This window comes from Sinocyclocheilus grahami, unplaced genomic scaffold (assembly GCF_001515645.1).
Source record: "Sinocyclocheilus grahami isolate Dianchi unplaced genomic scaffold, SAMN03320097.WGS_v1.1 scaffold94.1, whole genome shotgun sequence".
Lineage (NCBI taxonomy): Eukaryota > Metazoa > Chordata > Actinopteri > Cypriniformes > Cyprinidae > Sinocyclocheilus > Sinocyclocheilus grahami.
Genome location: NW_015505273.1, coordinates 486,960 through 502,715, shown reverse-complemented (window position 1 = coordinate 502,715; position 15,756 = coordinate 486,960). Strand labels below are relative to the sequence as shown.

The 15,756-nt window shown below is 35.7% G+C and overlaps 2 protein-coding genes across 3 annotated transcripts in view; one reads left to right on the top strand and one right to left on the bottom strand.

Moving 5' to 3' along the window:
* LOC107587571 (guanine nucleotide-binding protein G(I)/G(S)/G(T) subunit beta-1) overlaps positions 1 to 780 on the top strand; it is a 33,094-nt gene extending 32,314 nt beyond the window's left edge. For both annotated transcript variants that reach the window (XM_016275391.1, XM_016275390.1), the window contains exon 11: positions 573 to 780. The gene's annotated coding sequence lies outside the window, so the exon portion shown is untranslated. The remainder of the gene's footprint in view (positions 1 to 572) is intronic.
* An 8,974-nt stretch (positions 781 to 9,754) lies between these two features.
* LOC107587619 (cysteinyl leukotriene receptor 1-like) lies at positions 9,755 to 15,562 on the bottom strand (the record flags this gene model as incomplete). Its single annotated transcript, XM_016275467.1, has 3 exons — positions 9,755 to 9,781; positions 9,882 to 11,043; positions 15,543 to 15,562. Coding segments are annotated over 3 exons (1,209 nt in total), but the record flags the coding sequence as incomplete, so codon positions are not given.
* Between the last annotated feature and the right edge of the window lie 194 nt (positions 15,563 to 15,756).

Below are 15,756 nucleotides of genomic sequence, written 5' to 3'. Positions count from 1 at the left end.
CTTCAGGTCAACCATATATTCATGAAAAAAAAAATCAGTTTGAATAAAGAAAGCAATAACTTTGCCATAGTATCCTTTCAAATGTTAACGTGTTGCTTTAACCCCTGTGTTATATAGAATATAGCTGTGGTAGCTGATATAGTGCTACATTATGAACAATCAATCAGTCATATTGTTGTTATTATTTTAGTTTCAGATTTACTTTGAAACAATTTTCCCTCAAGAATTGATAGTAAAGTTGTACAAATACAAAGAAACGGCAAAGAACAAGCAGAAAAACTAAAATAGTATTTTCTTGTAAAACATACTCCAGTAGTTTTCAACCTTGATTTTTTTTTAATTTTTTTTTTTTTTTTTACGTTATAGATTCACAAAATTCAAATTACATATAAGAATTTGTTTTCCAACCATTTATGCCTAAATAAATGAGTTTAGTTTCTCAGTTTACCTTCTGGCAGTGTAATAGTAATTTGTGCATTTATCATGCAAGTTTATATGGAGTTGTCTGATCTAAAAAAGTCATTCTCTGAATATCTGCTTTATCATTTTTATCTCTTTTTATCCGTCCGCAGATATCATTTGAACTCCAAAGTTGACTGGAAGACCATTCCAACTTTAGAATGTTAAATTTCACAGCATCGTCAACAACAAAACACCTTATAAAACTGACTGACACCACCATGAAAAGAAATAAAACTTCTAAGGGAAAACAATGCCTTTCCTACACCAAGAAGAGCACAATTTGTTTTATCACCCAGCTTAAAAAAGAAAGAAAGAAAAGAAAAAAAAAAGCAGAAGAATTCCTGTGGTTTCAAATTAATAACTTGCATTCCCTCTCGGACCATTCTGTGTCACCCTGTAAGAGAAAACACAAAACACTATCATCCCACGCTTATGTATCATGTGTCTAGAAAGCAAATGTTGGAGTGTAATTGTACAAATTATTTAACTCTTATTTTTTCTTCTTCTTCTTTTGTTCCTTTTATCTGATAGTCCATCTTCTAGATCTTTTTCCCGCCAGTTTTTTCTGTTTAGATGATATGTTTCTGATTAGTAAAACTTTTAATCCTGTTATAAAACCATGTGAAAACAAGAAAAGTCATGTAAAATGCTGAAACTAGACCAGGATGGAAGAGCAGCTTTTTTTGACGATGCCAATCATGTGTTTTGTTTTGTTATTTTCGTGTGCACTAGGTAGCTCTAGAGCAGTGATCCTCAAATCTGGCCCACGAGATCCACTTTCCTGCAGAGTTTAGCTGTAACCCTAATCAAACACACCTGAGCATGCTAATCAATGTCTTCAGAATCATTAGAAAATCACAGGTAAGTGAGTTTGATCAGAGTTGGAGCTCAACTCTGCAGCGCATTGGCCCTCCAGGGCAAGATTTGAGGAACCCTGCTCTAGAGGTTGTGTAGTTTTCATGAACGTGAGGTAAAGTTCACACGCCCTTTTGTGAAAGCTTAATATTCATATTTTTGGGCGTCCCCAGACAGCGTTCACCTCTGATCTGGTCCGATTGTTAACATCGCTGGGCTATTGCCAATCATTGGCTAATAAGAACAGCCTTAGCTTTCTACAAAATGTAATCCTGATCTGTGCATTAGTTAACTTTCAGTGTGCATCCTGGTCCTTTGTCATTAAAGAAAAAAGTAAATGCCATATCTCTCTGAAATACTTTGCCATTTCTGAGTCCGAGGTACTCGCTTCATTTATCTGCGAATGGCCGTTGTAAATATGGGTATCCGACTTGCACGTGAATGCAGCATTATATCCTAGCTAATGTTTCTTTCCAGTCTCGTCACAGCTTTGTTTGCACAATAAGAAACTTGACTAACGTTTTAAGCGTTAACTAACCAAGCACATGCTGTTAATCACATTGAATGCTAATTTTAATGTAGAAAATGCACAAAAAAAGTAAAAAAAAAAAAGTGTAAAAATTCACCAAAAAAAATACAATCCTCTTTCATTGGATTAAAAACAGTTCAAACTAACCCCTTAGCTTATCTTCTGGTCTTACATTTATACGTTCCTTCGAGCTTTTGGCTTTTAATTTTTGGGATGGTTTTGGTCGGCGGGCGTTGGGGAGGTCGGGCGGGGAGTGTTTAGGGTTTTTTTTCAGTGGTGTCGGGATCGGTGTTTGGAAAAACAAAACCTTTTTCTTTTCTTTCTTTTTAGCCCAGTTCCAGAGAGAGAGCAGATAGCCCTGTCTGTGCTTGGAAATACAGTTACTACTATGTGAATGAAATGTTGTACAAATCAATGTCTGAAAATAATGATAATTCTGAAATTTTTAAGTTAAGCGTTTTATTTCATCTGCCATGAATTAACGTAGTCGCATGCTGTAGAATTTGCTTAAACAGGAGCTGACGTCTTTAGGCCCACTTACCTTCACCGGGACGGCGAAACCGATATGAAACTGAGAATTTTTGACCATTGATTCCAGATGTTTTACACATGCTGTGCATACATCCTTTACTTTTACCGGCGAAGCTATGCACCAATATGAGAAATCGCGAGGGAGATACGACATGTATTTCCTGCAGACGACCTGTAAGTCATGGCCATGCTTCCTGAAATTGTCCCGAATTAAACGACAGTTGCGAAAAGTCCCGTTCGAGACGCTCGAAAAACCTTTGTGCGAGTTTTCTAACTCAAAACGTTCGATCGGAGAATCGCGAGAAACTTTTGGCTTTTCTTTAAACGTTTTGAAATGGCATCTGACATGACAGAGTCTTTTTCCACTGTAAACAGATGCACTTTCTTTAATAGTTGTGACTTTTTTTTATTATTATTGTTTTTTTCCTTTCTCTGCGATAATGTACAATAATTGTGATGTATTTGTGTGTGCTGCCACCAGTAAAGATTAATTGCAGTTCAATTAAAATGGATTCCCCTTATTTTCTCTCTTCATTAATAACTGTAGATCTCAGCACTCCCTATCTCACCTTTTGTATTTAATTTCAGTCTGTCGGTGTACCACAGAAAGCTGGATGCAACATAGATACTATATTAAAATGTACTGTTATTTAAGATGTAATAAAACAAGTTTGAGATGTCTCTGATGTGCTGATGTTTTGCTAGAGAGTTTGCCACAGCAGAAAGTTAAGTGTAATAAAATAGCTTTTTTTTAAGGTCCGTTCTGACTGAATTAGCAGTTCCTCGTTCCTCAGACTTCCTGGAGTAAATGATGCCATCATCATTTGATATTTGGGGATGTTTCCAGTCTAATGCATGCTTACCTTTGCTAGAAATGAATTCAGGTAGTCAGTTCCTCATTGAGTCGTATTAATCTGCTATGAATAACTTTTAATCAGTGATTTGTGATTTCCAAGCCTGGGAAACTCCTAGCAATGTCCTTTTCAAAAAAAAAAAAAAAAAAAAAACTTAAATATTTGCACTTTCGCTACAGTTACTTTGTATACAATTTTAAAGGTCTGGTAACAAAGGACCTCAAAGGTCATATAAAATTGGTCGAACACTGTGGGAACTCAACAACAGCAAACAAAGTGTGTACTATTTACCCAAAAGCCAAAGAAAATTAAGCAAACACAAACTATTAACATGGCTGTATAAACAAAGGTCGTTCCAATGAAAACATCACTATTGTGTCCAACCAGAGGATCTTCTGTAGTGCACTTGACTGAATTACGACTTATTTGGCTGATATGCGTGAGTCTCCTTTTTTGGTATAGCCTACTTAGAGGTCTTCATACTTCATGCTGTAAAATAACTGGAGTCTGTAAGTGGTCATTACTGTTCTTAAGAGTAACATTTCTAAATAAACCAGCTGTCGAGAAGGCTGATCATCTCAGCAGGTCTTTGACTTGAACTGGAAATGGAGATGGATTACTGACTGATCTACTTCTTGTACTATTATTAATCCTTGTAATCAGAGTTTGATGTTGATTGTGATCTGGGCCTTTGTTGTAAAGGGCTAATTCACCGAAAAGGGACAATTTGCTGACAATTGTCTAAAATATGAGTCCTCTATTCATAATATTGCTTTCTCCAGTGAAAAAGTCAACTCGTCTGAATCAGGAGAAAAATATGCACCGATCAAACACTGTTTACATGCCAAAAATGTGTTGGTGGATTTTGATGTGAGAAGACAACAGGAGATGGACTTTTTCACTGGAGGAAGCATTATTATGTATGGACTCATATTTTAGTTTGACATTAAAATAGTCTTGATGGATTTGTTTATTACAAACACGCAGCTTTCGCCTCACGAGATGTTAATTGATGGACTGGAGTGTAGATTACTTGTGGATTATTGTGATGTTTTTCTCAGCTGTTTGGACTCTCATTCTGACGGCACCCATTCACTGCAGAGGATCCATTGCTGAGCAAGTGATGTGATGCTACATTTCTCCAGATCTGTTCTGATGAAGAAAAAACTCAAAATCTTGGATGGCCTGAGGGCGAGTACATTTTCCACACATTTTCTTTTTTAGGGTGAACAATTCCTTTAAAGGAAAAAATTATTTGTTCTTCTGTGGAACACAAAAGGAGATACTCTGAAGATAATGTTGGGTCCAAACCCCATTAACTTTCATTGAATGGTCATAAAACCCTGATATTATTTAAAAAATAAAATATTTTTTGTACCTTTTCTGTCCCTTTAAGTGGGCTGGTATTGCTCTGAAATGAATCGATTAGTTCAGAATGGGCTTATGAATTTGAAAACAATTGCAAATTTAGCATGTGAATGTGTCTTTGAACATGTATCTACAATGCATTCTTTGTGAATTTATACAAATGGCTCATTGTTGCCACTTGTATATGCAATAGTCAGCAGTTATCTTGAGAAAAAGCAGACAAAAATTATAAAACCTAAACCAGCCAATCATGTGGCAGCAACTCGGTTCATATGCAGCATGCAGAAATGGTCCAGAGGTTCAGCTGTTTTTGAAACCAATCATCGGAATGGCTAAGACATATGATCTAATTGCAGCTAATTACTGCATGAATATGTAGTCATTATGACCCTCATGTGTCTCTAGGCAAGATATCCAGTGTACCGCATGCATATTTTACCGCTTTTATTAAAGGGTTTTAATAAATGGTTTTCAGTGCAACATTCTTAGGTGGTCGGGAATGTTTAGATGAGAACATGTGCTTCAATAACTCAGCCACATATCTGTTTTCTCTTTCTGGTGTGTTGTTTTTCCTCCTTTTCTCCAAAGGAAATGATTTTAGGCCAAGCTGACAGATCTATTCCTGTTTCTTAGGAGAAGTATGTAGGCCAAACCATATGGAAAATGCCTCAGTTTAGCAGTGACTAGAAACAAATGAGTTTCTGAGACACAGTCACACTCGTGATTATGTTGTTAGAAATCAAATACCAGCTAATTACTTCCCATTTGCATGTACTAGAATAGCCCACATTATTTGAAAGCAAATTGGGATGCAGAATGCATTACTCAACAATAAAGGTTTCAAACGGTTGTGTTATATGGTTGTCACATATTATAAGTTAGTGACTCACAGATGCTAAATAACAGAGTGCAGCTTTTAAAAAGTAGCACGTAGGACACAGTATATACTGCAGTAAGTAGTACACTAGTTTTTTCATGCTGCTAAGCTCACTTGTCTGGTTCAAACAGTACTTGAGTCCCATCATTTTGCTCTTTCATTTTACTGAAACGGACTTCATAAACATCCTTCTTGCATGTAGTGCTTTACAACCAGATTTACAAGCAGTTTAACAATAAAAGGGAAAGTAAATACCATCATGTATTTAATGAAATATGACGGTAAAACTATCCTGTAGGATGCCTTCATGAATGCATTGAGGTGGCATTGATAATACTGGCCCTTACGCAATGAGAAAGCTCAGATAAATGTTGTTTGCAAATTACCAGTGATGTAATTTCTGTCAATTTGCCTCTAAGAAATAATGCAGGTTAAAGACTGATTAACCTTATGGTATTTAGAAGCAGTCAGTGAAAATCCTGAAATCACATAGTTACACAATCTTCCCATCTTCAATCATATTAACCGAAATTGCAGTCAAGTTCCACCGAATTTCCTCTCAATGGTGTAATAGATAATGGTCTTTCATGTAGCTGTTGTTGTTGTTTTTTGGGATAGAATGTGTCTTTGAAGTCTTTGAAGTTTTGGAATTCTCATTTTCAGAACTTATATATTCCATTGATATAATAAACACAATGAATAATTTCTGATAAATGCAGATAAATGTTTCAGTGGTGCAATCAGCAGAACAAGCTGCTTTGGAAACCTTCTGCTTGCCTGGAATTTTGACTAAAACTGCAACTTACATCAAAGTGTTCAAAAATTGCTAGCTTAGGGGAGTACATAAAAAGACATAAACGAGTCAACTGTTGTCATTCAGTAAAAATAAGACACAAATCAATAAGAGACAATATCAGATATTTTAGTTTTGGAAGAATATGTTGAGAAATGCTTGAGCTCATATTGAGATTTCTGACCTTTGATTGCAGATTTTTAAATCTGAACCAATTTTAAGGCTTTTTTGAGATTTCTTCTGAAACTCTAAAGAAGCATGATGTGAGATTTCTATCTGAGAGGCAGGAAATCTTAAACCTCTCCATTTGTTTCCCATTCAACCTCATTGCTGTCTAGGGAATCTGATTCAGATACTGATACCATTTCTGACTTTTATTTCCTGTAGGGAACAATGATTTCTGTCTTACAATAATGCCCTATAGTAACAATGAAGAGTATCTTCTCAAACAATCTTTGCTGGTTTGTGATAAAACTGGATATACACTCTTAAACAGTTTTTTATTTCTTCCATTACCATGTTTTACTGTGATTATACGTTTTATATGTTTTAGCAGAGTGGGCGTGGTTTTTCAGAAAGCGCAGGTGTGATGGGAGAGCGCTGATTTCGAAATGTTTATGTGCAAATATGTTTTATCCGTCTCATATTGATATTTGTTTGAACTCTTGCTCTTAATCCTCATTTTTAAGTATTAATTCAAATATATGATGAAGAAGGGGTTAATTTTATTGAAAACAGTATGTTAAAATGAAGCAAGAACAGGAAAAATGGGTATGTAAGGCTACTGTCACTAGTTAGCGCTAGTGGACGGATTGTGTTTAGTGAGAGATGAACAAGGTTATTGTTATTAGCGCTGCTTAAAAACGGACAAACTCCGGCTTCAGTGTTGTTTGAGGGTTGGTGCTTTTTTTTTTAAAACGCGAGACGCAGTACAGTGAAACGAAAAAAAAACACATGGTCTAGAGATGCTTTTTAAAAAAGTTCAAAGAGGTCATGAACGTGAACTATAAAAGCATCCTTTAAGTTTCAGAGCTCAAAACTTTCTGGTTAGTCTAAAAATAGGTTATATTGAAGCCGATCTGCCAAAATGACAAGTTGTGGGAATGTCACTTTGTTGTTTTTTGGGATAGAATGTGTCTTTGAAGTCTTTGAAGTTTTGGAATTCTCATTTTCAGAACTTATATATTCCATTGATATAATAAACACAATGAATAATTTCTGATAAATGCAGATAAATGTTTCAGTGGTGCAATCAGCAGAACAAGCTGCTTTGGAAACCTTCTGCTTGCCTGGAATTTTGACTAAAACTGCAACTTACATCAAAGTGTTCAAAAATTGCTAGCTTAGGGGAGTACATAAAAAGACATAAACGAGTCAACTGTTGTCATTCAGTAAAAATAAGACACAAATCAATAAGAGACAATATCAGATATTTTAGTTTTGGAAGAATATGTTGAGAAATGCTTGAGCTCATATTGAGATTTCTGACCTTTGATTGCAGATTTTTAAATCTGAACCAATTTTAAGGCTTTTTTGAGATTTCTTCTGAAACTCTAAAGAAGCATGATGTGAGATTTCTATCTGAGAGGCAGGAAATCTTAAACCTCTCCATTTGTTTCCCATTCAACCTCATTGCTGTCTAGGGAATCTGATTCAGATACTGATACCATTTCTGACTTTTATTTCCTGTAGGGAACAATGATTTCTGTCTTACAATAATGCCCTATAGTAACAATGAAGAGTATCTTCTCAAACAATCTTTGCTGGTTTGTGATAAAACTGGATATACACTCTTAAACAGTTTTTTATTTCTTCCATTACCATGTTTTACTGTGATTATACGTTTTATATGTTTTAGCAGAGTGGGCGTGGTTTTTCAGAAAGCGCAGGTGTGATGGGAGAGCGCTGATTTCGAAATGTTTATGTGCAAATATGTTTTATCCGTCTCATATTGATATTTGTTTGAACTCTTGCTCTTAATCCTCATTTTTAAGTATTAATTCAAATATATGATGAAGAAGGGGTTAATTTTATTGAAAACAGTATGTTAAAATGAAGCAAGAACAGGAAAAATGGGTATGTAAGGCTACTGTCACTAGTTAGCGCTAGTGGACAGATTGTGTTTAGTGAGAGATGAACAAGGTTATTGTTATTAGCGCTGCTTAAAAACGGACAAACTCCGGCTTCAGTGTTGTTTGAGGGTTGGTGCTTTTTTTTTAAAAACGCGAGACGCAGTACAGTGAAACGAAAAAAAAACACATGGTCTAGAGATGCTTTTTAAAAAAGTTCAAAGAGGTCATGAACGTGAACTATAAAAGCATCCTTTAAGTTTCAGAGCTCAAAACTTTCTGGTTAGTCTAAAAATAGGTTATATTGAAGCCGATCTGCCAAAATGACAAGTTGTGGGAATGTCACTTTATGACATAATAGTGTGGCTAAACCCCGCCTCCGCAGAAGAAAATCAACACCTACTTCTACGACACTGCCTGTTTAGCCCCGCCCACAGATTCACGCATGTAGTGTAATAGTCAGTGGGGTGTTTACTTCCGAGTCTACAATCCGCCACACTATTCAAACAGAGCGTTCCGATGAGGGGGGTCAAAACAGGACAGAAAGTTATTTCTATTACTTCTAAATGATGATGTTTTTTTTGATGTCATTATAAGTGGACCTCAGAGAACAGTACAAAAACAGGCAGTTCATAACCCCTCTAACTTCCTTTACTTGAGTGCCACGTTTTGTGTACATCTAGTGCATGCTTACATAGAAAAACAATGAAAAAATAGTGCAATGGAACAGAAAAACGTCTTATAAGACTGTTTCATAATACAAACTTTGGTTTAATTAGGGTCTTAGCACCTGTTTTTATTTGCACATTTTGCACATACTGTTTTTTTATGGAGCCCCGCAAATGACATGCAGGGGGGGGAAAGTAAAATCGTGCAGAAGATTTACCAATTTGTTCCATTGTTTTAAGTAAATTGTGCACATCATAATTTGTTCTACTTCCTGTCCGCATTTTCATAAACTGATGTAGATGCCTCTCGCTTAAAATAATTCCATGCAATGCAGCAAAGCTTTTGAGAATGTCTCTATAACTCATTCCCAACTCAAAATAAAATCCAATTTAAGTGTCTCTGTCCATAACATAACAGCAGCAACTAGTTTAACAGAATGTGGACAAGAAGTAGAACGGATTATTATTTCATGCACACAATTTACTTAAAATGAGGGAACGTGCACACAACTTACTTTTTTTTTTTTTTTTTACTGCATGTCATGTGCTGGCCTCCGTAGTTCTTTTTTTGGCAATGCTGTAAAACCCCATAATTTTTAAGCATGTACCCGGATGAATCTTGCAAGAATAAGTCCAGGATACAGTGCTCTTGGAATAAAAGCATTTGCCAAATGCAAGAATCAAAATATGACCCATTTCTAAAGGTTGTGTGAGATTCACCCACACTTTATCTAATGCACAGCATCTTTCACATTTCAGTCTTTTCGTTGAGAACCTAAAAAAAGGAAGTAGAAAAACAACCGAGATGCTTTAAATTCACTTCTTCAAGACAACATTAAAGACACCTATTCTATACACTCAGATCTATCTTTTACTACTTCATTTTCTTCAGAGTCAGACAACTTGCATTGGTTTTCAGGCTTGCAGCCCTCAGGTTTCTTTTTGTTTATGACCTGGCAGGAGCTGTTCATAGAGCAGGGCAGACAGTCTTGGTGTACGGAAGTGAAGCTTTGGCGCCTTGACTTCTGCAAGCTGCTTTGGCGTTGACGACCACTCTGTTTGAATGAACTAAAAGTCCTTTGATGTGGCGCTCTACGGATGATGGCCTTGCGGAAAGTCTCTCCTGCGAAGTAGTACAACAAGGGATTGAAGCAACTGTTGGACGCCGCCATGCACAACGAGATGACCAGAACTTTTAGGAGGAACTCAATGACCTGGCAGTTCTTCTCTAAAACCTTGGCATGAAGATGGACCGTGCGAGCGACGTGATATGGTAGGAAACACAGCAGGAATGTGCTCAGGACAATGGCGATCATATACACAGCGCGTCGGCGGGTGTTCATCGTTTGACTATATTCTCCTTTGATGAGTTTGCAGATTATGCAGCCGTAGCAGATGAGAATTATGAAGAACGGAATGACAAATCCAAACAAAACCCCCACATAGTTCAAGATAAATATGCGTTTCCATGACTTGTTGTTCCCTGGTTCAAAGCAGCGTGTCTTTTCATGGCGCATTGAAGTACCTGTCATGAGGAAAGGCGTTGACAAGCAGGCCACAAAAATCCAGATCGCAAAGCATGATAGACTGGCTCTCCGCATCGTAACCAGAGACTTGTTGCGAAAGGGTTGAACTACGGCAATGTACCGTAATATGCTAAGGCCTGTAAGAAACAATACACTTGTATACAGGTTGACATAAAAGGAAAATACACACCAGCGGCAAAACCAATCTGGAAAATCCCATTGACCGCCCCTAAAATAGTAGACCAGACGGAAGGGCAACGTCAAGGAGAAGCCAACATCTGAGATAGCCAAGTTAGTCATAAATACAGTGTTGGCCGACTTCTCTGGAGTGCGGCACAGGAACACAAACAAAGCCACAGAGTTGCTGATAAATCCAATAGGGAATACGACACTGTACGTGACTTTGTATGCCAAATATTTGAAATCTTCACTTTCCTCACAAGTCTGATTCATGTTAGGTTCTTGGATGACGTTGAGCCAAGATGGAGTTACCGATGTGTGAACACAGGAGCTGGAGGCAAAAAAATTAACAATTAGTAATTAAACAATTGTGTTGCAGTCAGAAAAAGCACAGTCACAACACGCTTTAAGCATGCAAAATTACTGCATATTCTGGAACGATTACCAGCTACAAGATAAGATGCCATGCCTTTCGGCTATGCAAATGTGCAGGTCACCCAACTTGAACGGTTGTATGTAGTAAATTTTAATAAAAACCCTTTGCATGTGCTTGCATTTTTGCTCTGAATGGATGTGAGTCTGGTGTGGCCACACCATAAAAGACTGAACATGCTGATAAAGCAATGACATTAGAAAGTGATTACTACTACAGTCAAGCCATTGCTCAACAATAGCGTACTGAACCAGGAAAAAGACGGGTTTTATTTTAAACGGGTTTAAAAACTCCCCTTGGTTTTCAGGTTAACAATGTACATTGCCATAGAGGCTTAATACACAGACAGCAGGGTAGCATAAATATAATATGCTTTACTTCATCTAGAACTATTTAAAACAAAACAAAAATCTGATCTTGCATCATTTTTATGCAGTTTTATATTTAATAGAGTTTATATTAATTTTCTATTTAATAATTTATTATTTGAATATTAAAATCCATTTGCTGTATAAGTGAACTGCAAGGGGATTAAAAGTATTATTATGATTATTATCATTTAAAGAAAAAAGAAATATAATACTTTTTATTTATGTGTTTATACATCCTCCTGAGAACCAGGTAAAAAAGTTTTGTGAATTTTTTTTTTTTTTTTATGTCATAACTTTGGTTGGAGCATAAGAAACAAACGGAGAAAAAACATTTTTGAAAAAATATATATTTTATTCATAGTTTATTCTATGTCCTTTGTAGAGGACACCAGGACTAAGTTATTAAAAAAAAAAAAAAATAGCCATGAAAAGGCATGTATAGGCAAAACCAATTATTTAATTTTTAATTCACCAATCAGTTTTTAGGTTTCAGGCTATTTTTAGCCAAACTTTGTTCAAAGATGATTCTCAACTATGTTATGAAAGATATAACAGAATGATTTGATATACTACTGTACTTTATGGAATATGTGGTATTCCCATTCTATACAATGTATCTATACACTGCATCTAATTTGCATATTAATGTGTTCTTGGCTCTTGGGGCAAACCATAATGAAAAAAGAATTGTTATAATCGGAGTAATAACTTAGCAACATTTTCATAAGAATATCTCATATTTCATAGGAATATTGATCTATAATTTTCTTAACATGATGTTTGTCCTGGTGTCCTCAACAGAAGACATGTATGAAAAGTATGCCTCGTTTCGTAACAAAAAGTCATATTCCAATTTGAAACCCCTTGACATTTTTCTGAGATGTTTATTTATGACAAACAATTTGAAAATTAGCGAGAATTAAATGATAATTACAAAACATTATCATATTTCCCTATGAGTACTACATTTGATCATTCTGTCAATATTAGTCATATTTAAAGATATATATATATATAAAATATAATATCCTGGACAAAATCTATCCCTGGGTCCCCCCATTCTATACAATGTATCTATACACTGCATCTAATTTGCATATTAATGTGTTCTTGGCTCTTGGGGCAAACCATAATGAAAAAAGAATTGTTATAATCGGAGTAATAACTTAGCAACATTTTCATAAGAATATCTCATATTTCATAGGAATATTGATCTATAATTTTCTTAACATGATGTTTGTCCTGGTGTCCTCAACAGAAGACATGTATGAAAAGTATGCCTCGTTTCGTAACAAAAAGTCATATTCCAATTTGAAACCCCTTGAAATTTTTCTGAGATGTTTATTTACGACAAACAATTTGAAAATTAGCGAGAATTAAATGATAATTACAAAACATTATCATATTTCCCTATGAGTACTACATTTGATCATTCTGTCAATATTAGTCATATTTAAAGATATATATATATATATATATATAAAATATAATATCCTGGACAAAATCTATACCTGGGTCCCAGGAGGATACGTTTCATGTTCATGTTATTTTTTTCAACTACCCAAATATCGTTATTTTACAACAACATCATCTGTTGTTTCCAGTAGTCCCACCCATAGTTTATATGCAAAACACATTCAAAAGAATATTCAGAGAGTGAAATGAAAACAGTTGCACACTAACAATAGCCTATTCAAATGACGGCTGTAAATATACAACTGAAAAACAAAACATGGGCCATTGTTCAGCATAAAGAAAGGCATTGTTAATTATTAATGTGACTATTAAAACAATTTTCTGGAAGTAACTAAATTGGTCTTGTTACGCTGTTGTAAAAATAATTGTACTGGACAAATACACTAAAGCTGCTCTTCACTGGAATAACTCACGGAACAACTCAAACAAGTTTTCCAACTAGTCATAGCCTACACTAAAAGCACAAAAAGGTATCAGCATTTTTATTTTTTTTAAACTTACTATGGTAATTCTTTACACAAAACTACTTTGGAAGCAGGGCCGGACTGGGATGTAATTTCAGGCTGGGAAATCTCACACTCATCCAGGCCACGCAGAAAAAAAGGACCAAAATTTTACCTTTTGGGGTACAACAGCTTGACACCGTACCAGTACTCTTAAAAGGACATCTTTGTACCTTTTTTTATTTTTGTACCCCTAATAGGTACATATTAGTACCTTAGAGTAGTAATTCGTACCCTTAAGGTAATAATTTGTAGGCCTACCTATTAGGGGTAAAAAAGGAACGTGAACTAACCCTTTAAGACTGGTTTTGTGGTCCAGGGTCACATATTGTCACGTCGTATGTTTACTGTCGTATATTGTTGGATATTTAAATAAATAGCCAGATCGCAAACAGATTTAATCTCCCATACAATCTTGTTCATAAATGATTCAACTATATGTCTATTAAAGCCATTCAAATCTACGTTCGCACTGCCACTGACCAGAGAGAGCATTTATATGAAACATCTTTACAAAGTCTTTTGTATCGTTATTTCTGTGTTACAAATATTCAAATCAGATCTGCTAAATCTCTGTCAATGTTTAAGAAACTGCTGAAAGCTCACTTTGGAGTTAAATTATATAGGAGATTATTTGTGATTGCTAGATTGGTCAATATATGTGTGTGATGGTGTTTTGGTTGTTGGCTTTTATGTAAAGCACTGTGGATAACCCTTGGGGTTCTTTTAAAGTGAAAAAAGTGACGTGTGGCCAAGTATGGTGTCCCATACTTAGAATTTGTGCTCTGCATTTAACCCATCCAAGTGCACACACACACCGTGAACACACACCCGGAGCATTGGGCAGCCAATGCTGCGACGCCTGGGGAGCAGTTGGGGGTTCGGTGCCTTGCTCAAGGGTCTCACCTCAGTTGTGGTATTGACGGTGGAGAGAGTGCTGGATATTCACTCCCTCCACCTACAATCTCTCCTGGACCTGAGACTCAAACCTGCGACCTTCGGGTTACAAGTCTGACTCTCTATCCATTAGGCCACGTAGTGGCCTAATGGATAGGCCACGTAGGCCTCTATCCCCTGGGCAGTAGTGCTATATACCAAACCAAATAATCACAGAAGTACTGGAATAAAAGTTTATAGTTCGGATATAAACACTGCTGTCTACAGAAGCGATCAAAATAGAATAAGTCACCTATTTTAAAGTGACAATGCTTCAAATAAAGATACTAGAAACGTTAGTAAATTACATGTTATTTTGTTTCGGTCTCTGTTGTTTTTTTCAGAATCATGGTGGGAAAATAGTGATATCTATTTAAAAAATATTGATACAATATAGTTAATATAAATATGAAAAATAATACTTCTTTCTAAAGAATTTTGTGAACTATATTTGCTCAAGAAGGGTTTTAGTTTAAGCATTTTGAGTTTGTTCAATACTCTGAGTATGAATGCATTTTTTGCGTCAATATAGCAAAACAGACTTTTAATCCAATTTTTTGATCCAGATTTTTACTCAAATGTAAAAAAACAAAACAAATTATATATATATATATATTCTTGCTCAGTGTTGTTTAAAATAGGACAAGCAAGACTTAGATAATAAACTGTATTTCTAAATCAGTAAATCTGCAAATATAGTTTTAAATAAAATGATGCAAATGGTCATTTGTGGCCCTTTGCATTTGATGTAGTTTTAATGCACTACATAAAAAGCAGGGGTACTTGAACTTGAGTTTAATATATAGCCTACCATGGTACTGAAATAGTAGTATTTAAGGTTCTTCTAAGAATACCCTGGTACTTCCATAGTGCAAATCCTAAATAAAGTTTTTGGACACCATATTTTCTTAAGCTATGGATGTCAAAGAAGTACAACTGTACAAAAACGTAAAAAGAAATACTATTGAACGGTCCATTGGAAGTAGGCTACCTTGTAAATTAGCCTAATTTCAGAACTATATCGGCTATCATACGTTCACTGTACTTTTTGTGTTTTTTTAATTAATATCAAAATATAAAGCTCAGTGTGACTCATAGTGAGTTTACTCACCTGTCATTCTCTCTTGACCATCATCATCCTCCTCATCTTCAGCGGACTGATGAATCCGGATGCGGTAAGATTTCTGTATGAGAGCGTTATGCAACAAAATGTTCCTCTCAAGTGTCTGCTTCCTTTATAAAGGTCTTGAAGAGTGCTGCCTCTGTACTCGGGTGTCCCATGTTGATTCCAGCGCCGCGTTATAGAAGTACACCGTACTCTCCAA